Here is a 24,498-nt window from a genome sequence, read left to right on the forward strand (position 1 = left end):
GCCTGACTTCTCTTTCTGTGTAATACTGGAGATGGATCCCAGACCCTCACATGTGCTAAGCATGTGTTCTGTCACTGGACCAGGCTAACAGCCCCCAGTTACACTGTACCAAGGAAGCCACAAGCTCTAGGCAGATTTGTCCAAATCTCTCAGCAGATGGTCACTTTATGCACATCTGTCCTCTGCTGAGAGCCACACATCAATAGAAAGTTAGGTGCCTGGGTAGCCAGGAAGGTACACTCTGGGCTATTCAGGGACCTGGTACTATTCTGGGTCAGTGCAGCGTGTGGACAGTTGGTCTGACTGGTGTGTGGTTGGGGAGAGAAGTGAGTTGCATTGACCTGAAGGGGCTGGGTGGATGCAGTTTGATGAAGGAGACACTCTGTGATACACAAGCCAGGACAGCTGACTTGGGGGCTATCAGAAGATATCTGGGAGTGATGGCGGTGTGTGGACCCTAGGTGGCGCTGTGTGACTCATAGCTGACAGTGGAGTGCATTCATCTCTGAGGTCTGTGAATGAGGAAGGGGGCCTGGGGGATAAAGTAGGAAGTGGGGTTGGGGTAGGGAAGAGTAAGGGGCCAGAGGAGGCAGCTGCTGCGAACTCCTAGTCATTTCACATCCGAGAAGAAAGATCTGGGGCTGCTGTGTCTTAAGAATACACAAGAGAGACCCAAAGTTGTGCCAAAATCGTTTGGTTTGACATGTGGTGCCTCAAAATGATGCCGGTGGGCATCCACTGCAGTGGGCTAGAAGACCATTTCCCAGTGTGATGAGCTAGCTCTTCTGTGGGTCCAGATTGGGTCTAGACTGTGAGAACAGCTGGCCCGTTCAGCGGATAAGGAAGCTGAAGGGGTCCAGAAACTTGCCCTCTATCATAGAGTGACATCAGAGAGGGATGGGGGTGGGGTCCTGAATGTCTCCTTGCTGGTTTTAGTGCCTTTATAACATCTTGGGGCTGAGGAGATGGCTCTGTTAGTATAGTGCTTGCCACACAAGCGTGAGGACCTGAGGTCAACCCCAGCATCCACATAAAAAGCAAGGTGTAGGGAACATGCCCGTAATTACAGCACCGAGGGGTGGAGACAGAAGGGTCCCTGATGCTTGCCGGTCAACCTGTCATCTGCGTTAGTGAAGCTCACCAATTAGTGAGAGACCCTTGAGATGGCACAGTGGTCAAGAGTGTGAACTGCTCTTTCAAGGGACCCAAATTCAGTTCCCATCACCCCCACCAGGTGGCTCACAACCTCCTGTAACTCCAGTTCCAGGGGATCCAATGCCCTCTTCTGGCCTCTGACGGTATTGCATGCATGTGGTGCACAGCCGTACATACAGGGAAAGTAAAAACTAAATCTTAGTGGAGAACAGTGGAGGAAGACAGCCATCAGAACTCACATCTGCACAGACATGCACACACCCACAGATGTGCACACACACATGCATGCACACACGCAGTTTTACATTACAGTTCTAACCACCTTTTCTTGTTTGGAGAGGGTTGGGCTGTGTTGCCCAGGTTGGCTCTGAATGTCTGGGCTCAGGTGATCCTCCTGCCTCAGCCTCCAAGGGCCACCATACCATGGCACTCTGCAGCACGATTCTTGGTGGTATTAAACATGTCACCATCTACACTAGAACATCTCTATTGCCCAAAATGGAAATGTAACCCCCAGTGAGCGACACAAGCCATGTGTTCCTGTCCCAGCCCCCGGGCTCCGCCCCTATGTGGAAGAACCAGGGGGTGGGGGAACCGGCTGCTTTTACTTCTATGGAGTCAGAGCTATGCCCTGCTATGGTGACATCAGTCCATCTTCTTCTTGTTGTCTAATTTCCTGTGTCATGGCTTTGCCACAAGGCTGACCATTATTGACACAGGGTTATTTTGGACCTCTGCGGACAGTGCTGTGTATGGGGAGTATGTTTCTGTCCTCCCAAGTCCTGTGGTGTATTTGTGGGTCAGGTAATTTTAATGTCCCTTCCCCATGCACCTGATGTTCTTCTGGGCTGTCCGTACTGCTGACAAACCTTCTGGCACACCTTGGGCAGTAGCAGCAGGGACCTTCCTCTCCCCAAGGGGAACCTGTGCTTAACGGTCTTACAACCCTCAGCCTTCTGCAGGCCACGCTTCCTCCCCTCTTTCTGAAGGCTCCCCAGGGACTCACTGGACTCTACCTGTCTAGATTATACCTCAGTCCAGCCTCAGAATCCAACCATGGGAGACAGTGCCTTTGAACATGCCCATCCGTGAGGCCAGTGTGAGGTGACTGTGGCCCTGTGCCCAGGTAGACCTACCCGGGTTTCACTTTCAAAGAGAGGTTCTGAGAGAGGCAGGTGAATGTGGATCTCCCACATACCTAACACCCACATCCTGCCTCAACAGCTCACCCCCCTCTCCTTTCTCTCCACAGGGACGTACCAGGGCCAATGGGTTGGTGGCATGCGCCAGGGCTATGGTGTACGACAGAGTGTCCCTTACGGCATGGCTGCGGTCATCCGCTCGCCCCTGAGGACGTCCATCAACTCCCTCCGCAGCGAGCACACGAACGGTGCGGCGCTGCACCCGGACGCCTCCCCGGCAGTGGCCGGCAGCCCGGCTGTGTCCCGTGGTGGCTTCGTGCTGGTGGCCCACAGTGACTCGGAGATCCTGAAGAGCAAGAAGAAGGGACTGTTCCGGCGCTCGCTGTTGAGCGGCCTGAAGCTGCGCAAGTCTGAGTCCAAGAGCAGCCTGGCTAGCCAGCGCAGCAAGCAGAGCTCCTTCCGCAGCGAGGCGGGGATGAGCACCGTGAGTTCCACGGCCAGCGACATCCACTCCACCATCAGCCTGGGTGAGGCCGAGGCTGAGCTGGCTGTCATTGAGGACGACATCGACGCCACCACCACTGAGACCTATGTGGGCGAGTGGAAAAACGACAAGCGCTCGGGCTTTGGCGTGAGCCAGCGCTCGGATGGGCTCAAGTATGAGGGTGAGTGGGTCAGCAACCGCCGGCATGGGTACGGATGTATGACCTTCCCCGATGGCACCAAGGAGGAGGGGAAGTACAAGCAGAACGTGCTCGTGAGCGGCAAGCGCAAGAACCTCATCCCACTGCGTGCCAGCAAGATCCGGGAGAAGGTGGACCGGGCCGTGGAGGCAGCCGAGAGGGCGGCCACCATCGCCAAGCAGAAAGCCGAGATCGCTGCGTCCAGGTAGGGTTGGGCAGGGTGTCTTGCAGAACCTGAGTTTTGGTCACCAGCAAGTGTCCATGACCTGCTCTGCCTGTCCGTACTGTGCCCTGTATGAGGCCTGTGCACTGTCCCCATTTCCCCCACAAGGTCTTGGGTGTTCCTTGGAGGCCCTCAGAAGGTGGTCGTGGGCAGAGGGGGCTTGGGGACCTGCAGCTTCCTCTAAAACAGGGCAGGAGGGCGTCAGGAGGCTGCAGACAGGGAGAGGTATCCTCTTGTCTCTGTGTCTAAGTATGTTTCGTTCCTGTATATCCCGATAGAGAAGGCTGCTGTTCTGCTGATATGATGTATGGAGCACTATGCTTCAGGAACACAAGAGGACTAGAAGGTACCTCAGTACCCCAGATCTATGACTGAGGGCCCTCACGGACCCCAGGCGACACCTCTTCCAAGGGGTTCACGTGAGACTTGGCATTTTGAGCCAATAGCGGTCCCAGTTGGGCTATGGGGCAATAAACTCGTGGCTCAGATGGACTACCAGGCCCCAGGGAATAGGTACTGAGGCTGAGGGCAAGCACTGAGTCTCTGTCTCTGTCTCTCTGTCTCTCCATCTCTCTCTGTCTCTGTCTCTCTGTTTCTCTCTCTCTCTCTCGCTCTCTCTCTCTCTCTCCCTGTGTGTGTGTGTGTGTGTGTGTGTGTGTGTGTGTGTGTGTGTGTATGTGAATGTGGGTATGTGTGTAGTGTGTGCGTGTATGTATGCATGCATGTTCCTGTGCGTGCGTGCGTGTGTGTGTGTGTGTGTGTGTGTGTGTGTGTGTGTGAGCGCAGTGTGTAAGCCTCAGGGCTGGAGAAGGTGCCCCAGGGTGCTTCCCTGAAAACCACATAGGCAAGTGTGGGAGCCTGGGCTGGTCTCAGCCAGTCTGAGAGGCTGCAGACGGGAACCCAGGAACCACATTCTCAACTTGAGGATGCTGTCCTGTCTGAGCGGCCACCTCCCACCCCAAACAGCCGCCTGCTCTTCTGCCCCAGTCACACGCAGCCTCTAGGTCTTAGGGGCAGGACTAAGGTAGGGAAAGATCAGGAGCAGAGGTTCTATCTGTGTGGTTATGTGGAAGCCAACCCCCATGGAGGGTAAGACTCTCCAACGTGGCCTTTTGGGGAGAGCACCCCGTTCCTATCATTTACCCCCACCCAGGCTCTATAAGGAAACTTAATGTGTTGGCTCCCCAGGGTGAACTCTGGGGGTAGATCCCTTACTTGGTTTGTTGTTAGGACCTTAGAGGTCGATGTTTGTCTCCCTCTTCGCTTACAGAAGGCCTAGGGTGGTGTTAGAAGGCAGAAGTCCCTAATCATTCCCGGCTTGAGAGCCTGGGAACCTGGAGCCACTGTTCGGGCCTCAGTCTCCTAAGCCAGTAGCCTCAGGGCATATGTGTCCGTCGGGAAAAATTCTCCGGCATGGGCTGAGCATCCAGGAGGCTCCGACTCAGCCTTTAGACTGTAGCAATTGGAGGTTTGCTGGTTCTGGGCGACTTTGAGCACGGTACTGAGCCCAGGTGTCAGCTGAGGTCTGGCGGTGATACGCACCTGTCCCCCGTAGTGTCTGTGCTCTAAAGAGGAACACGAGAACTCTTAAGAGACTGAAAGAAGGGCAGGATTTCTACCTCAGTACTGAGGTCAGACACTGCTCTGTCTTGACCCTGCCCCGCCAACTCCATCACCCGTCAGTGATGGTTAGTGATAGGTGTGGCTGTTCCCATGGGATTTTAGGAACCGGATAAACTCCAGGTGTTTTTTACTGTCGAGAACATAAACATAGCCCGTACAGAAAGGTGGGAAGTGACAGCCAGAAGACCACAGTGCTAGCTGAAGGCTGATGCATGCCCCCTGCATCCCGGGCATCCAGTACTTAGTTTTACTGTCTGTCTTGTATTTTGGGACCCTGGCAGATAAGGGACAGCTCAGAGGCTGGGAGTGCTCGTGATAGCCCTGTCAGGTACCAAGTGGATTCTTTCCTTTTTACTTTTTCTTTCTTTCTTTATTTTTTTTTTTTTTTTTGGTTCTTTTTTTCGGAGCTGGGGACCGAACCCAGGGCCTTGCGCTTCCTAGGCAAGCGCTCTACCACTGAGCTAAATCCCCAACCCCCCCCCCCCCCGCAAGGTAGTTTCTTTATGAATGCCATAGAACACTGGAGGCGGGGGGCTCTCTCTGGAACGGGGAGGTGGTGTTGGACCTGGGTGCACCCAGGGAGACCCCCTGTGGCTGGTGTTTCTCTCTGGGCCTCAGTTCCCTCATCTATGGCAGAGAAGCCATACTGTTCCCAGTGCCTGCCCCTGTCCTGCCTTTCCCAGAGTTGAGTGCGAGGAGAGCTGCATAGGGGTTGGCACACAGTGGCCTGCATGCTTCAGGGAAAGCCCAGGGGCAGGGTTAAGAGGACAAGAGGGACTCGGAGAAGTTGGGGGTCAGCCTGGAAGCTGTGAGCTACACAGCTCTGAGTGAGTCACCAGCTCTTCAGGTCCTGGCCTGCCAGTCAGCGCACCTGTCCCCTCTCATACTCTGTTGTTCTCCCTGGCAGGCGAAGGGACAGGTGGAGAGAGGATGCACCTGGGTGAGCACACACGTGCACGTGCACTCACGCACACACACATGCACACACACACACACTCCTACTTACTCTGTTGAAGCCCTGAAGAATACCCATTACTCCTACTGGCTGCCTGGGCTCAGGCTTGTTTTCTGCAGAGCTGGGGTCGCAGAGAGGGCCCAGTCCTGTTACCTGATTGGTGGTCTAACCATAAGATGAACGGGTCCTGATTCTGCATTTACACGCCTGGGATTTCAGTCTTTTGAGAAAGAGACCAGTTGATGGGTGTGTCCCCAGGTGACCTCCACATAGTGTGGGACCCATAATGTATAGCATATACAGGTATGCTAAGCCCCTTATTCTCCCTCTCCCCCCGGGCAGTCTTAAATGACTGGCACTGGCCAAGTTGTGGGGTGTGGCCTGAGCGTGGTGACAGGAAAGACAGGAGGACCAGGGCCTCTCCAGTCATCGGGAGCCAGCTTCTTAGACTTTGACCTTGAAATAGCAGGGACTTGTTCTCAACTCTGCTGTCACTGCCAAAGTCCAGGGGAGGCTGCGCTCTGAGAATGGAGCCTAGGACATGAGGCCGGGTCTGTGGTTGGCCTCATCGTCATTGCTCATGCCACCTCAACACTGCTCTGAATGTTGGCTCCTAGTGTCTCCTGCTGGAGGGAGGGAGGCAGAGCAGGGCCACCAACCAGGCTGTAAGCCTGAAATTGCGCCTTCTACATCCTCCCAATGGGCTTAGAGTGTGGGGAACTGGTGTTGAAAGGGAAGAGGTGGGAAATGATTGGCAGAGCCTTGGGTCCAGCAAGAGCCACAAAGAGCTGCACTGCCACAGAAGGGCTGGTTCATCCCCAGGATCATCACCGTTACCATGGAGATGACAGAGTGTCATCTGGTTTCTGATGGCTGGTGAGCCATCATAGGTGGGAACCTGCAGGTCAGGCCTCATCTAGCCGATTGTAATGAGAAACTGCCCGTGGCATCCTTGTCAGACATTCCAGGCCATCTTGGTGATGGCTCCAGCAAGGCTGGGGAGTAGCTGCGAAGGGTGCCATAGGCCCCTTGGGGAACCCCTTTAGAGACTTTTGGGGGAGACAAGGTAGTGCCGGTACCTTGAAGTACCCTTTAGATGGAGGGCTGGGGCTGGAGAGATGCTCGGTGGTTAAGGGGACCCCAGTTCTGTTGCCAGCACCCACATCAGGCAGCTTCCAACCTACAACTCCAGCTCGAGGGAATCAAACGCCCTCTTCTGGTCTCCATGGGAACTGCATGCATACATGCACATTTACACATGCACATATGCACATAAGTGAGAATAAAAATGTTGGGTCTTTAAATGCAGTACTGCTGTGATGGGAAGGGGAGGTGGGTGTGTCACTTGGGAAGGGGTGGGTGTGTGCACTTGGGAAGGGGAGTGGTGTGTGTGCACCTGGGAAGGGGGGTGGGTGTGTGCACTTGGGAAGGGGGTGGGTGTGTGCACTTGGGAAGGGGAGTGGTGTGTGTGCACCTGGGAAGGGGAGTGATGTGTGTGCACCTGGGAAGGGGTGGGTGTGTGCACTTGGGAAGGGGTTGGGTGTGTGCACTTGGGAAGAGGCCTGCTCAGGAGAGTAGCCAACCCTTGCTGCTCCCCATTAAGATGGTCAAATTGCACACCTTTGCTCACGGATACGTATGAAGTCACCATGAGCCGACTTGGGCTAAGCCTATCCCCCAGGCACCGCACGCGAACACTACGGTCCACCTCATCCATACGATTTTCTGCGGTCAACTGTGGTCTGCCTGGAAGAATCTTGAGGAAAATTCCATAAGTAAATAATTCATGGGTTTCCCCTGCTTTGGGATGCCCCCCCACCCCGTGTACCCATAGGTTTTTCCGCTGTGCACCATTACAAGGTGCGCAGTGGTGCCTGGCACAGTCAGTCCCACTTCATCCTTCCCAGGCCGTGACTCATTCTGTGACTTGTTCATATCCAGCATATCCATACCATGTATGATACCCGCCCATGAGCCACCAAGTCGCTACCTTCAAGTGACCCTATTTGACTCAGTAGAGTGGCTGTTGTGTCACTAATAGTCATTGTCACATTCTCACAGGTGCCTGGAATAGCAAACTCTAAAGACAGGGCTGAGGGCCATAACCTGAGATCTTAGGGTTCCCTGCCACAGGGGGACCACCATATATGTGACACCATTTCGTAACTTGCTTTGCAAGGTACTGCGTCTGGTGCTCTGAGCTCGTCCCTTCTCCCTTGTCCAGGAGTGTGTGTGCATGTTTCTTTGCCATCTGAGATATGGGTGTTCCACATTGCTGGGGCCCTTCCTCTGTTAGAGCGTTCTGGGCCTTTCTGATCTTGCAGTCCTGGACTGAGGCTGCAGAGGCCGTCCACCTATCCATCCTGTTTCTGTACCACTCTCCCCTGTAGTGTTACGATTTGTTGAAAGACACACATGTGAACCCACAGTGGATGCAGCTCCCAGGAGGAGGTGATGGGCTCCTAGGTTCACGGCCGTGTCCCAAGGAACGGAACAGAGGCCCCTGAAGTGTACCACGTCTCAAGCCCAGAGTCTGCGGCTGTCACCTCTCATGACAAAAGGGCTGCAGAGATGTTGCTGGGGGTGTGGAAGGAGGTGGTTAACGCTCCCCTCAGCTCCCCCAGGTGACCCTGTGTTGGTCTTCATGTGAGGCAGGCAGTGAAGGCAGAGGTTAGAGCTGTGACGTACAAAGATGAAAACGGAGGCCAGGAGACCAAGGAATTCAAGCAACTTCTAGTTGTTGAGGACGCTAAGGGAAAGGAGCCATCTGGATGGGCCCAACACAGGCCACACCCTGATTTCAGCTCTTCTGTATTCTGATATGTCTGCACAGCGGGTGTAGTTTAAAGACAGCGGCCACAGGAGGTGCACGCACTTGCTATTCTGTCCACAGACCCGACTGCGTCTGAGCATCTCCTGAGAATGTTCACGTCCCTCCCACCGCCCTGTCCCACCGGCTGTGCTGGCCCACAGTATAGCTTCCTGGTCCAGGGTTGGGCTCCTGCTCCACTGGTCACACATCTGGCAGCCAAGGGCCCATTTGTTTGGACTCAGCCTTGCAACTGAACAGGGTGGGTAGGGTTTTAGGGTCCTGGGAAGTGACCGGATGCAGGAGCAGCTGAGGAGGGGACACTAAAGGCAGATGACTGGTGTGTACTATTCAGGGCTCTGGGTTTACTCAAAAAAAAAAAAAAAAAGCCTCAGTTGTGTCTCAGGGATCTGAGAGATCTTGACCTTGGGCTATGTCTGGCACCTTCTGTGGTAATTCTCAGAAAGTGGGCAGCCTCCGCCCATGCCAGCCCCACCTCCTGGTCTCCACCCCGAGGGCTCTGACCTTGCTGCAAGCAGTCAGATCCTGTTGTTGGAAGCTGTGGTTAGGACAGGTGTCACACGCCCTGCCCATGGAACGCTGGTCACATGGTAGTCTAGGATCTCCGTGCAGTCTCAGGCAGCTGTCCTCCGGGTTCACAGAGGCACCACAGACACCGGAAGAGGAAAGCTTCAGCTGGAGCCTCAAGTGTGTGTCCAGAGGCTCACTAGGCCCAAGAGTCCTGCAGTGCTGAGCAGGTGTAGGAGCTGTGGGACCCAGGCCCATGACACTCTCCTTTTGCCACATGAACTTGTTGTTTAAAAGACCCCTAGGATGGGACTCCATGGCATCTCAGTGGGCTGTCCTAGGATTCGGCGACATCATGATGTCTCCTCTGAATCCAACCTGACCCTCCCATTGAACACCCTTTTCTCACTTGCCTCTCGGAAGTGTGAAGTGGCTGTGTGTGTGTGTGTGTGTGTGTGTGTGTGTGTGTGTGTGTGTGTGTGAGAGAGAGAGAGAGAGAGAGAGAGAGAGAGAGAGAGAAAGAGAGAGAGAGGTGCCTGAACTCCTGGGCCTTGCTTCCCTCTCTGTAGGGTGGCGGGTGGAGACCAGGACCACACGCCAGATGACATGGCCGTGGTGTGCAGTGTGGACATCCCAGGGTCAAGCTGACCCCAGTGGACTCAGCTTGAGTCACTGATTCATTATTTCTGACCTCTGCTCCCAGGAACAAGTACAGAGTTTCAGTGTCAGTGGCAGCCTGTCCCACACACAACAGGTTGTCCCTTCCCTAGGCCCACGTATGCCTTTCACAGGGAGTTTGCAGCTTCCCTGCTCCGTCAGGTCTGGCACATGACCCAGGAAGGGGCTATGCCTGAGCCTTTTGCTGCAGCCTCCGAGCCTCTGGGATGCCGGGTGTACACCGCCGGGCCTGACTTACCCGTCGATGTTGCTCACGCTCTTTGTGAGATGGATGGTAGACTTTGCTGTGACATCTGACATGGCAGGCAGGTCCTGAGGTCTTCCCACACACCACTGCTCCAGCCGTACTGACTCTTCTGGGAACCCCTCCATCCTGCGCAAAGGTCTCATGGCTTCTGTGGCAGAGTGCCACACACTGGGCAGTCATAGCAGCAGGGACTGTCTGGGTGCGGTTTTGGAGGCTGCTGTGAGTGCAGCCCTGTATGTTCTTCTCCACAGGGCCAGGGCGGGGCCTCCTGTCCCTACTGGGTGGTCCTGGGTCTTCTCAGGATTCTAAGGTGGCCCTGCGACTATGATCTTTACTTCTATCCCTCTCTCTCCCTCTCCCTCTCCCCCACCTCTCTCTTCCCCTCTCTCCCTTCCTCTCTCTCCTCCCCATCGGGAGTGTGCCACAGTGCTATGTGAAGGTCCGAGGACCACTGTATGGAGTCAGTTCTCCCCTTTCTCCTCTATGTGGGTTCTGGGGGTTGAACTTGGGTCATCAGGCTCTCATGACAAGTACTTTACCTGCTGAGCCATCTCACTGGCCCTGTCAGGGCCCACTGGAGTCTGGAGTGGCCTCATCATAACTTGACTACTTCTGCAGTGTCCTGCATCCCAGTAGGGCTGTACTGACGCTGCAGGTTGGCTCTATTGTACCTGCCTCTTGCCTGCTACTCTTCCACAGCTCGGGCTGCTCCTCTGTGCAATGGGCCGTCCCTCCTCCACTTGCTGTGATTCCTGGAGGCCAAGGTGCCTGCTGGAGTGGTGTTCCCAAGACTCGGAGTCAGGAGCTGACCCTGGCCTCTCGCTGCCCACATAAGCTGTGTTTGTGTTCTTGGCATGGGCCCCAGTGTGCAGGGCTTCTGCTCTTTGGGCTTCTTGCTAATGGGTTCTGTAAATATCTTCATCTTCCCACAGAAGGCACGTGCGCATGCGTGCACATGTGTGTGTATGTATGTGTGTGTATGTGAGTAGTGCATGTGTGTATGTGTGCATGTATATGTGTGTATGTATGTGTGTATATATATGTGTGTGCACGCACATGTTTGTAGTGCATGTGTATGTGTGTGCACATGTATGTGTGTGCATGTGTATGTGTGTGCATATGTGTATATGTATGTGTGAATGTGTGAATGTGTGTATGTATGTGTGTATATATGTATATGTATGTGTGTATATCTGAATGTGTGTATGTGCATGTATGTATGTGTATGAGTGTGCATGTTCATTTGCATGTGTGTGTGTGGGGTCTTTGTGCCATCCAGATGGTTCAGTGGGGTGAGGCAAGTTCAGCTCAGCCCCTGGAAGTTTGCACCACTCACTGCCTCTGATCCTAGCCTTTCCCAGTGCCTGCCCTCTGTGTCTTCAGTGGCTCACTCCCCCCAGACTCAACACAGGGGTCTGTGTGGTCATTGGCAACTAGGATGGCCTCTGCTCCCTGTGGGAAGCTGCTGCCTCAGGCGGAAGGGAGAGGCAGGCAGGGGTGAAAGGAGCCAAGTGGGATGCAGACCAGCTCACTGACCTCGGCCTCCAGGGCTTAAGTCTGTGCATATGCTATGTAACTGAGCTCTGGAACCCATGATTCTAGGGGACTTTGAAGTGCACCTGACAACTTGGGGCTCCTTCCGTCTGTGTGTAGAGTGCAGCCAACGATGTAGTCAGGACATGGCTTCTAGGACAGAATCCCAGTGCTCAAGCAAAACGGCAGTTGGGTAGCTTGCCCTGCTGGAGTGTACTGCGGGCACAGTGGGACCCAGGGCTGCAGGCAGCACTGGGACTCTCTCTCCCCCCCAGTTTGTTTTCTTCTGTGCTCTGTGTCACCACCAGAGGTAGTGAAGGCTGGAGGTGTGTTTGTTCACACACCTGACGGTTCTCAACCTTTGCAGGAAGGAAGGAGATGTCCTTTCACTCCCAGGGCCTTAGAGACTCCCCCTGGATGCCCGGTGTGTAACACGGTGTCAGTCACTTTCACTTTCCCATTGCTCCAGGGAAGAAAGTCTGGTTGTAGCTAACAGTCTGTCCTGACAGCAAGAACCTGAGGCTGCCAGAGGAGCATGATGTCGGCAGACAGGAAGCGGGGCTGTTATACCCGGAGTGACCCACTTCCTCTAGCGAGGCTTCCCCTCTTCAGGGTTCCACAGCCTTAAAAACAAGGCACACAGCTGGAACCAGGTGTCCAAAGGAGGAGCCGGAGGGAGTGTCCTGTCCATGGTGCTGAAGAAAGACTAGAGGCTCTGCCAACCCTGGGATAGAGCCGGGAACATAGGTCAGCATGCTAGAGCCCCATTTATTGGCCAGTTCATCCTGCCTTCACTCCCAGAACAGCCTCATCACCTCAGATACACCTCAGATTCCCCCCTCTGTTCCCAGTGTGGAACTGTAGTCTTGATTCCTGTCTCTGTGGACTTTTCATATAGCCAGCATCCTACCCCAAGAGGCCTTTGTTTTCATTTTTGGTCCACGTCACATTCTCAGTGGTCATTCCGGCTGATGACTGGGCAATAGTCTATGTGGTTTCTTACTGATTCATTATCCTGTGAACTCTTGGCCCGTCTCTACTCTTGTCTACTGTGGAGAAAGCAGACTTGGACGTTCATGCACATGCATGCCGTTTTTCTGAGTCCTGTGGTGTCTTTGCTGATCTGCTTCTGCAGCTGCTGGGGGGGCATGGCGTGAATCTCTCCATCCCCTGCCAGCACTTGGTATTGGCCGTCTTCTCTATCCCGCCATTTCAGTGGCTGGGGAAATGGTGTCTCGTTGTGGGTTTGTAGCGCAGACTGGCGTTGAACTTAGGATCCTTGTGCCTCAACTGTTGTCTCTCAGCCCAGCTTTGACCTGCATTTCCATGACGCCCGGCGTTATTAAGCATCCTTCTGTGTGTTTACACCTTCTCTGAGGAAATCGTTCTGTTTGGCTTTGCAGTAAATATTTGCATCCTCTGGACATTAGTTAAATTCATCTGAGTTGCAACCAGGCATAAGACTGGCTTCCTTGACAGCATAACACTGCCTGACCCTGTGCCCCGGAACACACAGGAGGACACTGCAGAAGCATTCCTTCTAGGAACGGGGCCATACACCTAATCCTGAGCCCTCCCTGAAGGCCTGTCTTGGGTGCCCTCTGAGACACAAGGCACAAGGATGGAGACAGATCCCCCAGCAGGCAGAGCCATTTCCACTCCAACTCCGTGGAAGCCAGCCCAAGCTGGCATCCCCCCCAGGGCCTGTCCGTGACGTCAAGTGCCCAGGTCTTCAGTATCCCACCACTGAATGTGACCCCAGCTCACACCGGGATCTCAAGAACGAGGAGAGAGGAGGTCCAGCCATCTTGTGAGGACACTCGGTTGCTAGGAAACATGATCCTAATGTAAACAGGGTCCAGGTAACTGTTGGTTTTAGGACAATGAGTCACAGGAGGCAAATGCTATGGGTAAAGGCCACATTTGCCACCCTGACCAGGAGCGGTCACTCTCAGGGCTTGTGCCCCTCAGTCCACAGCCTTTTCTGGGCCCCCTGGCTGGCTGCCCCATCTCTACAAGGGTCACAGCACCCATGGCACCCTGCTGCTATTAGCTCCCTTGTTTAGCTCCTTGTTCTCTGAGCAGAGTCTGTGGGTCACCTTGGGCCTCTGGCCTGGACCAGGCTGGGTCAGGGTAGCTGGAGTGAGTTTGGGTGGGTGTGTTAGATTTCCTGAATCACAGAGCTAAGGGACAGCCAAGGCATGCTGTCTCCAAACCCACAGCAGATGGCCAGCTGGGGCCTTCTGTTCTGCGTTTTTCTTCTGAGGACAGAGGTGAGGATAATCCACCTGTCTCCAGCCCTTGCCTTGTTGCTGTCTCTCCATGTCTGCCTCTGCCTCTCCTTAAATTTTCCTCCCTTCCTTCATTGCTTCCCTCCCTCCTCCCTTCCTTCTTTTTCTTTCCTCCCTTCCCTCCTCCCTCCTTTCTTTCCTTCACTCCTCCATTCCGCCTTTCATTCCTCCCTTCCCTCCCTCCCTCACATCTTTCCTTCTCTTATCCCTCCCTCCTCCCTCTGTCTTCATCCTTGCTTTCTGAGCTTTCTCTCTCCCCCCTCCCTCCATTCTCTCTCCATCTCTCGCTCTTTCTTCACCTGTGGACTCCCATCAAGGAACCAGGACGGCCACAGTGAACTGTGCCTGGCCCTCTGCCATCACCCTGACAGCCACATGTGGGGCGTTTATAAGGAACTGGCTCCCGGCAGATGGAGGGAAGTGACTGGCTGATGTAGGGGCTGCTCCTTCCACAGCCCTGAGGCCTCCCCTTTCCAGCCCCAGGGGTCTGTTAGTGATTTTCTCAGCAGGGCGACCCGATGGCTGGCGCCTTGAGAAGCAATTAGAGGAAGTAGCTGAGCAAGGGAGCTATTACCCGCAGGGCGCCACAGTCACCGTGACCTCAGTTACCACTCAGCTGTGCCCAGCTGGAGCACCCACGGCAGGCCCAGACACCCCGCCCTGGCGTCGGCGCAGCCTGCCTCTTGTGGAGAGCAGCTGTCGGGGAGGCCAGGGTGATGGGCCAGCCTATCACTGATAGAATAGTAGTGGCTACTGAGGACATTGAGTTGAAAAGGATTAGAAGGTCAGATCTGGGTGGGAAGCGATCCTCTGTTGGTTCGCAACAGAGGCTCGCCTAATAGGAGCCTTCTAGGGGAGCTTGTGTGTTGTCTCTGGGCCATGTTGGCTTAAAGTTCTGGAGGAGAGTTTTCCCAGGTGCCCCAGCATGGGGTGTGTATGTGGTATGCATGTGTGCATACGTGGGCTTACTTACCCACGCACCTTTGTGTGATGTTGTCTGCATGTGTCTGTAAGTATGCTCAGCAATGCCTCTGTGTGTGTGTGTGTGTGTGTGTGCAGGTGTGTGTTCACAGGTCTGTAAGTGTGCCCACCCGTGCCCCTGTGTATGTGAAGGGCAGAGGCCAATGGTCTCTTCCCCCCCCCCATTGCCCTTGATACCCCCAAAGTATCTCCCTAGCCCCATGGCATCTTACCTGCAGTTTTTAGAAATCAGGGTTAAAGGAGCCGTGGAGATGGCCTTGCATACGCCAGGACCTGAACTCCATTCCCCGGGAGATCCATTAAAAGGCAGGCATGGTGGCTCACATGTGTAATCCCACAGCCGGGGTGGTGAAGGCCGGGATCCCTGAGGCTTACTGGCAGGCAAGCCTAGCTTAATCTGCAATCTTGGGCCAGCAAGTGATCCTGTCCAAAAAAGCAAGGTAGATAGATGGTAAGGGAAGAAGATGTCCAGCGTCTGGCTTCTGCATTCATGTGCACATGTGAGAACGTTTACACTTGAAAATCTTTATAGAACCCCCAGAACAAAATGGCCCCCTTAGCCATGGTTCATAACGTCACGTACACACAACCATAACCAGGTTCTGCCTTCAGAGTGCAGCCTCTGTCCCCATTAAACACAGCTCCCCTCTAACTCCCCAACCTGCTAGCTACTGTAAAAGCTGGGGCTTGAGGGATGGTAGGACTAAAGAAAACGTGCTCCCCTCAATGGTGGTTGGCAGGGCGCCTGCTGGGAGGGGAGAGAACCCTGACACAATGTCAGAGTTCAGCAGGCCTGGCTGGGTGGGATGAAGATGCTCCCCCATGGGTTTTGAGTTCTGGGGTTTAGTTTGGGTTTTGAAGAAAGGTCTCCTTTATGTAGAGCAGGTGAGTCTTGAACTTGCTGTTCCCCTGCCTCAGCCTCTGTACCTCCTTGAACACCTTCCCTGGCAGCTGTGACCCTTGGTGGGCCTCTCTCTCCATTTATTGCTCCTCAGAAGCTCCTTTTACTGCAGGTCCCACAGAGCTTGGTACCATCAACCTCACCTGCCCCTTACAGCCCTCAGTTTCTCCTCTCCTGTGACCATAGGGACACTGACGTGGAAAGAGAAAGAAAATTCTAACATAGGACTGACATTCACAGATAGCACTGAAGCTCCAATGCTGTTTGTCGTCTTAGGGGTTGCCAAGGACTGAGCCCTGGCCTTGCGCGTGTTGTGCAGGCTCCCCCACACTGCCCCGCCCTGTGATCATGACAGCCGTATATACAGTTTCCATTCCGTGCTTGTTTGAAAGGCGAGTATTTGCTCCAAGAAGAGATCAAGGACTCGCCTCGTGCAAAGCAAACTGTGTCTCCCTGTGTGCAGGCTCACACCGCCCATGTCAGAAGACACAGTGTGTACCTCTGCACACTGGCTTCATGCACCCTCTACTTGTGGTGCCAGGGCTGGCCACCTGTGCCAGCCTGCCTTCCTTTCCCATCACGACCATTTCTCAGCATCGCCACAAACTAGGGTCATTTCCAAGTGTGGTGGACGCATTTGTGGTGTTCGTGTTCTGTCAAACCCTCAAACCCCAGCTTTTACGGTAGCTAGCAGGTTGGGGAGTTAGAGGGGAGCCGTGTTTAATGGGGACAGAGGCTGCACTCTGAAGGCAGATGCTGGTTATGGTTGTGTGTAGGTGACATTGTGAACCATGGCTAAGGGGACCATTTTGTTCTGGGGGTTCTATAAAGATTTTCAAGTGTAAATGTTCTCACATGTGCACATGCATGCAGAAGCCAGACGCTGGGCATCTTCCTCCCTTACCATCTATCTACCTCTGCTGCGTTTCTGCCAGCTCCCCACCCTCCTTGTGTCTCTGCCAGCCCCGTCTTCACAGCCTGGTCATTGGATGGTGCAGTTTTCCTGCCCATACAGTGATGTCCAGAAGTGCAGGCATCTACTTCAGAAGTGTCCCTATCCTGTGACATGTGTGGGAATGGCCCTTGTGTGACAGAGTCACATGAAAGTGTCCAGGGCTTGAAAATAAATGCCTCCCACTGGGACCTGAGCTCTGGGTGCTGGCCAGGCCTGTGCTGCTTCCAAATCTTGGAAACTTAAGGGATTTGATGAGAAGCAGGAGGCGAATGGAGGCCTGCTGGTGAGACACGGAGGTGGGGGCCTGTCGCTAGGCTGCCCCTGGGCACACGCCCCCTACCACAGTCTGGCAGGGCTTGCTCAGGTCCTAGTGAGTGAAGCCCAAGCTTAGGGTAATGGGCTGGGCTTTGCCTGGAATTCTGGGAGAAGGCCCTCTCCATACCTCCCAGCCCCATCCTGTGGAGCTCATTTAAAACCTGTATCCACTTGTTTATGTAGTTACCTAGTTAGGTTTTGAGGTAAACACTTGCCATGGAGCTCTGGCCAGCCTCAAACTGGCAGTAATCCTCCTGCCTCAGCTTCCTGAGTGCCTGGCTATCAAAAAAAAAATCGAATCTTTCTGATATTCCTCTTCTTTCTCCCAGGTGCCCTATTCTTTTATGTAATGCAGTCTTTGCACAAAGCTAAAGGATTACACCAGCCTCTGGCCTCCTCCTGTTGACACCCTCGCCTCCTTATGCTAGATTAACAGGGTGTGTCCGCTGAGATGGGAGAACAGCTGGCCGGAGCCCAGAGTGCTGTCCTAGCACGGACTACATGTCTCTCCACCGCCCTAGGAGCCCTGCAGGACCACAGGCTCTGACTCAGAGCCCCCACCTGCCTGGTACAGCATCCCCCACCCTCCACAGGCCTGGAGGGTCTCTAAGACCCATCTCAGACAAGTGCTTGCCTTTCCACTCCTCCATGTGTGGAAGAGGCAGCCACACAGCTAGTGCGGTGGCTTGAGTCTGAGGTGCTCAGGGTTATAGCTGTGTCATCCTCTGACCATCACCGGGGTGCAGATGGTAGGCATCTGCAGACCGGTCAGATTGGAAGGTCTCCTCCTGAAGGCGGGGCTGAGGGATGGAGCCTCATCAGTGATCTCGAGCCTGCTCTAGTGGCAAGATGGGACAGGGTCAATCGACAGTCACTTTTGACCTGCCAGTTGGCCGGGAGGAACCCAGTGTAGCACCCTTAAGTTCTGGTCACTCACGCTTCCCTTCCCCATCACACATGGGGAAGCCATGTCTCCCAGGGCAGATGTGACTTATCCAGGCTCTCAGCTCCTCAGTGGGAGAACTGGACCCTTGATTGGTGTCTGTGTGAGCTTTGTAGGATCCTGATGAGTGCTACATGGCTAGCGTGAGTCTTAGTCCAGACCCGCATGGTGCAGGTCTCTGGGGGTCACCTATACTCGTACCTCTGGGCTTCTGTCTCGCTGGCCTTGGCAAGCAGGTGGCGTTTGCTGTCTGCTCCTCTCAGGGAGACACCCAAGGCTCACTGCTGATGCCCTTCCTGCCCAAGTCTGGCTCCTGCAGAATGGACCAACTAGAACGTTCATCCCCAGGGTAGCACTTGGTGCCCATCCAGGACACCTAAGTCAACTAGCTGAAGACTTTGGGTTGCTAAAGTCCCCAACCCAGATGACCTTAACTAGTGACCACGCAAGGTCCAAGGAGGTTTTGGCTGGTCCCACACATAGGTCTCAGGGCAGTCGGGCTGAGCCCCGGGATGCCCCCAGAGTCTCCTCCTGCTTTCTGAGTGCTGCCTCCATAGCTGCTCCACATCCGATTCTGAGACACCTTTGAGCTTCCTTCGCTTCTGACTTCACAAGTGATCCCACATTGCAGGGTATGAGACAGCCGCTAAGACAGAATCCAGCCCTCTTCCCCTAGGCCCAGACTTCACGCACAGGGACAGGGCCTGCAGAAACTGGACTGGACACGGTGACAGGGAATCCTGACTCCTCTTTCCTCCTGCTCGAGCCCTGCGTGCTTCAACCCCAGATCCCATCCCTGTCCGTGGATGTGGACTTTGGTTGTCCTGGGGCTGTCCTCAGCTTTGAAACGAGACCTCGGTACTGATTCTCCCCCATCTCTGACCGCGTCAGCTCCTAATCTGGTGTATCCTCAGATAACTGAACTCAGATCGGCAGGGGCAGAGCCAGTGGCTACGTGGGAAGCCAGATGGTTTGATTTCTGATGGACGTGGGTGTCTTGTAGGAATTTTTTTTTTTCCAGAGCTGAGGATCGAACCCAGGGCCTTGCGCTTGCTAGGCAAGCGCTCTACCACTGAGCTAAATCCCCAACCCCCTTGTAGGAATTTGTAAACCCCTACTTTAACTGTGCCTGTAGACCTTGTGAGGTCGACAGTATCCACCTCTCATGTCTAGAGGGCTGAGGCATTTACCTGGCCGTGCATTTGCAACCTGGCAGCATCGGCAGAGACTGCAGCAGCCCGTGTGCCCCCCATCCCCACCTCCACTGCTGGTCTTGTGGTTTCCTGAGGTGTTGCAGCAGAGGTCCACAGTCTGAGTGCTCAGTACAAACCGGAGCTGGGATCTCTCAGGTTAGAAGCCCACATGGGAAATTCAGGTGAGTCTACGGAGGACCATACTCCCCCAGGCTCCAGGGAAAGCTCCTCTCGGGCCCCTTCCAGCATCCAGAGCACCCTGGGCATCCCTCCTTGATTTATGGCTGCATCAATCCTGTCTCCGCCTTTGTCTTTACATGGCTTCCCTCTGAATGGTGCCCTCCTCCCCCTTCTCTTTTCTCTTGTTTGTTTTGAGACAAAATCACCTGTAGACCAGGCTAGCCTGAAATCCTACTGTAAAGCTGAGGATGACCTCGAACTCCTGATCTCCCTGCCTCTACCTCCCAAGTACTGAGATGGCAGGCATGTGTCACCATGCCTTGTATGAAATCTGCCTCTTTTAAGGACACTGGTGGTGACAGCCAGGGCCTAGGTCACTTGGGTGACCCCACCTCAAGGTCCTCAATTTTTTTTGTTTACTTTTGTTTTTCAGGACGAGGTATCTTCGTGCAGCCCTGGCTGTCCTATAACTAGCTCTGTAGCCCAGGCTGGCCTCCAACTCAGAGATCCACCTGCCCCTGCCTCCCAAGGGCTAGTATCAAAGGTGTGCGCCACCACCGCCCCACTCCCACTTTTATCTTTACACTTACTTTGTGTGTCTGTCTTTCTGTCTGTCTATCTCCCTGTGTAAGTGTGCATTTTCCATGGTGTCCATGTGACTTATCAGAGGACAGCTCGGAGAGTCAGTTCTCTCTTTCCACCCTGAAGATTCCAGGAGTTGAACTTGGGTCATCAGGCTTGGCAGCAAGCTCCTCTTACCCGCTCAGCCACCATGCTGGGTCTCACCAGTTTAGTCATAGATTTAAAATATCTTCTGTTCTGGTGGGGGGCATAGCTCAGTGGTAGAGCATTTGGCTGCAAAATGTATACATCATTCCTTACAGGTATTGGCGGGAGAGGAGGGCATGTTGTTTGGGGGCCTATCTTCCAGTGTGAGGTAGAAACTGAATGAGGGCACTGGGTGTGGAGTGACACCCCGTGAATGCTGGAGTGGGTCAGCCTGGATCCCAAGCCCCACCTCTTCCGGTTTTGACCCAGCAGACTGGGCTGGGCTGTGCCTGGGCCTCCCAGCCCTGCTTCCTCACCCCACTCCCTTCGCTCCTTGGATGCCAAGTTCAGCTCTGCCATTAGCTCCAGTGTGCACTGAGATCTGATCCCCAGAGACCGGTGAACACTACAAACACCTCATTAATCCTCTGCATGGCCCCAGGAGGCCAGGCTGCTACACTTTGCCTTTGGAGAGCTGAAAATTTGCAAGGAAATGGCAGATCCTGGTGGGTGCTGGAGCTCTGCAGGGCTGGCTGGCTGGTTTTTTGTGATCATGGGCGGGAAGATCAGGACACAACTGGCTGTGCGGCTGAGTGGTCTCCACCCTTGGCCCCTCCATTTCCTCCTGCAGGAAGCTTCATGTAGATGGGGATTGGGATTTGAGTGCCTACCTGCTGGGTGGGGTGGGCAGTGAGCTGAGGTCCTAAACAGGAGGAACAAGGGCCTCTATGCCCAGCTGTGTGGGGGGGGGTGACAGCGAGGAAGGGACCTTGGTCACATTTGAGCAGCAACTCACACTCATACCTGCGTGTGGCAACAGGGATCTGGGACTTTGGACCCCAGCCTCTGTCCCCTTCTGGCTACTCTCTCTGCTTTCTGAATCATTGCTGATCTCTGTTGTTCTCTGGGTGACCCAAGCAGAGCGCACAGGTTGACACCCCAGGAAGTGCGAGCCGTCAGTGTTGAGAGAACTGGGTGGCAGGTGGCATCCAGGGCTGGGTCTGACAAGCACTGTTTGGGATAGGAAAGAAACCGTTTCCCAAGAAGCCTGGGCGCTGAGTGAAGGCTTTGATCAGTGTCTCCACTGTAACCTCAGGTTCTCAGGTCCTCCATGGCCTTGCTTCCCCTTCTATCAACAGTTCTGCTTCACACCAAGTTCTGACTGGAGGAGCTGGGAGGAGTGCACAGGCCTCTCAGGTCCTGCTCAAGCACTGGCTTCCCCTCTAGCTCTCTCCTTCCTCCTTCCTCCTTCCTCCTTCCTCTTTCTTCTTCCTCCTCCTCTTCCTCTTCTTCCTCCTCCTCTTCCTCTTCTCCCTCCTCCTCCTCCTCCTCCTCCTCCTCCTCCTCCTCCTCCTCCTCCTCCTCCTCTCTTCTTCCCTTCCACCTCCTCTCCCTCTCTCTCTTCTCCTCCCAGCCTCCCTTTCACCAGACTGGGATCTCTGGCCCTACTGTGTGAGATGCTGCTGGCAGGTCTCTGAGCTCCCTCCTCCCCATCCCTCACCCCCTGTCCTTGGTTGCTGGCTGCCCGTGCAGACAGCATCATGGAGAGTGGCTCTCATCTGTTGACTGAGTTCAACCAACGCTTGTGGTGCTGCCCTGGGCCCGCCCTACCTTTGGCTCATGGGGGGTGCATACTGCTGCCGTGTGACCTGTTCACACGGGGACACAAATAAAGGTGAGATCGGGGACTACAGAAGGGTTGACAGGGAAGGGCTTCAGAGGTGGCAGAGCCTGCCACTAGGAGAGGTGGCAGGATTGGTGTCAGTCCTGTGCCCAGCAAGGCATGTCTTACAGGTAGGCCAGCTGACATCGTGAATGCAGTTGACCCCCAGGCAGGCTCTCTGCTAGCAATTGCCTGACCTTGATCCCACTGAGCTCCTGGGATGCTGCTGGGCCCCTGCCGATGGAGGAGGCTGACTTCCTCTTTGCCCTTTACTCCCTGGGAACCTGGGTTCTAATGGCATAGCAGACATGCCCTTCTGGTGTAGAGGCTCAGGGCGGAGGAGAGTAGGGTCATCATACACGATCCCCTTGGGCCATGATAGGCGATCACGCTTGAGATGCCATGGACGAGGCCTCCCTATCTGTCTCCTCATCCTGAGTTTGAAGTTTCCGCCTGTGAACAACGCCCTCTGCTGGGGTGGAGGGGTAGAGGTTCCTCCAGACACCCTCTTCCTCCTTTAACTGAGTAGGGCAGAATTGTCCAAAGATCAGATTTAAAATGGACACTGAAAAAGCAACACGAGACTCAGGTTACTGTGTCTGCCCACAAGTGCGAGGCCTCAGCTTTCATGCTAGCCCGTGTCTGACCCTCTCCCCCTGTGCTCCTGTGTCCAGGACCTGCCTAGCCAACCCTGAGAAAAGACCCCAAGCCCAGCCTGGTGTGCAGACAGCCCTGTTCAGTGGGTCTCTAGGCTGTTCCTCGTACAGTTTGCGTGGTTGGCCTGCTATTCCTGGGCACGGGGGTGGGCTGTAGGGTGAGGGAAAAGAGGGGGTGCTGGATCTAAAGATAGATAGGAGGCCTGAAGGTGAGGGGAGGCGCCGGAAGGAGGGTGAAACAATGCTTAAAATTCGACCTGCCTTTGCTTTCTCAGGCTTCCGGAGCTCCTAGAGCACCAGGGTTGCCATGACAACCGAGATGCATCTTCTCTCCCCCCCCCCCCGCCCCATACACACAGAAACTGGATGGTGTGGGTGGGGCCTTGGCTCTGACTGGCCAAGAGCTCTCTGATGGGCAGACTCAGTACTGGAGGGGGATGAGCCTGGCTTCCCCTCACAAACAACTGTTTGCCCACATGTGCTGTGTGCTGGCCTGTAGCTTATGACAATGTTCTGAGCAGAGCCCTGCCCACGGAGAACCTCACAATTCAGTCCCCAACTGCCATTCCTACCAGCAAAGCCTTACCCTTGTCCTGTTGGGTTGTCTGATTTTAGAAAATTGGCTTTCTAAGCCCCACCTCTAAAGTCAGCCCTGGTGTTCCCACCTCCGAAGCGGTGGGTGGTGTTGGCGAGGTTCCAGCTAATATGGAGGTGTCCACAGGAGGAGGGCACTAACACGGGAAAAGAGAGACTGTTGGGGACACGACTTTCAGGTGGTGGCATTTTCGCTGATGCAGATTGACTGGGCCAATTTAGGCTCCGTTTGGGGAGGGCAGGAAAAGTGGGAATCTGCCTCACACCTCCGAGGAGAACTCCAGGTGCATTAAGAAGTTGATTTCTTACTACTCGGAGCTGAGAAGTCAAGCACTCTTGTGAACTCAGCGTTGGGGAGGCTGAGGCAGGACTGCAAAGCTTAGACCAGTAAGATCCTTGTCACAAAGCAAGATCCAAAAGTCCAAGGGCTAAAGTAAGACACAGCTAGCTCACCAGCAGCCTGTGTAGCCTACATGTGCAAAGCTGTGGGTTCAAATCTGAGCCCTGCAAGACAGTTGGCTTACTGCACTGGTGCACTAAGCCCCGGGTTCAGTCTTCAGTACCACGTAAACCCAGGTGGAGGCATTGGAGAGATGGCCCCGTGGCTAATAGCTCACAAGGACCAGAGTTCAGAGTCGAGCATCCATTTTGAGCAGCTCATAACACTTGGAACTGCAGCTCCAAGAGGTCCAATATCCTATTCTGGTCCCCATAGCTTCTTTCATGTATATGCGCATACCCACATAGACACATACCCATGATGATGATAAGGGCTGGAGAGATGGCTCAGTGGTTAAGGCCACTGACTGTTCTTCCAGGGGTCCTGAGTTCAATTCCCAGCAACCACATGATGGCTCACAACCATCTGTAATGGGATCCGATGCCCTCTTCTGGTGTGTCTGAAGACAACCACAGTGTACTCATAGACATAAAATAAATTTTAAAAATCTTTAAAGTGAGCCAGTGCCCAGGGGTTGACATTTAAAAAAAATAATGATTATCATTAATTATAATGATATTTATATAATATATTAAGTATAATAATAATTATTATAACTACAGGCATGGTGACACATGCCTATCACCCTAGCACTCAGGAGAAGGAAGATCATATGTTCAGTGTCATCCTCTGTTACAGACCAAGCTGGAGGCTAGCCTAAGCTACATGAGACCCAGTCTCGACAATAATAAAAAGGAAAGAGAGAGAGAGAAATGCAAATTAATGTGACACTCGATGTCACTGCCCTGCTTGCCAGCCTGGGAGAGTGGGTAAGCTCTGGCGACCTGCTGAGCAGGAGCCATGGATGGACCCATCCATGTGATTTCTTGTCATGACCAGTACAGCCCAGTCTTTGCTGTCCATGCTGAGCCTTAACTAGGAGATCACATTTCTGGAAATGGATCCCAAAAATATACTTGCAAAAGTCAAACGTGATCAACAGATCATCACCATTGGACAGGAAGTGACATGTGGCCACAATC

The 24,498-nt window shown here is 54.2% G+C and overlaps 1 protein-coding gene across 1 annotated transcript in view; it reads left to right on the forward strand.

The window, feature by feature from the left end:
- Jph3 (junctophilin 3) overlaps positions 1 to 24,498 on the forward strand; it is a 61,001-nt gene that overhangs the window by 18,707 nt on the left and 17,796 nt on the right. The window contains exon 2 of the mRNA NM_001107437.1: positions 2,408 to 3,185. Within this exon, the coding sequence (NP_001100907.1) occupies positions 2,408 to 3,185 (778 nt within the window). The remainder of the gene's footprint in view (positions 1 to 2,407; positions 3,186 to 24,498) is intronic.

The sequence above is a fragment of the Rattus norvegicus genome, chromosome 19, assembly GCF_021556685.1.
Source record: "Rattus norvegicus strain SHRSP/BbbUtx chromosome 19, alternate assembly SHRSP_T2T, whole genome shotgun sequence".
Lineage (NCBI taxonomy): Eukaryota > Metazoa > Chordata > Mammalia > Rodentia > Muridae > Rattus > Rattus norvegicus.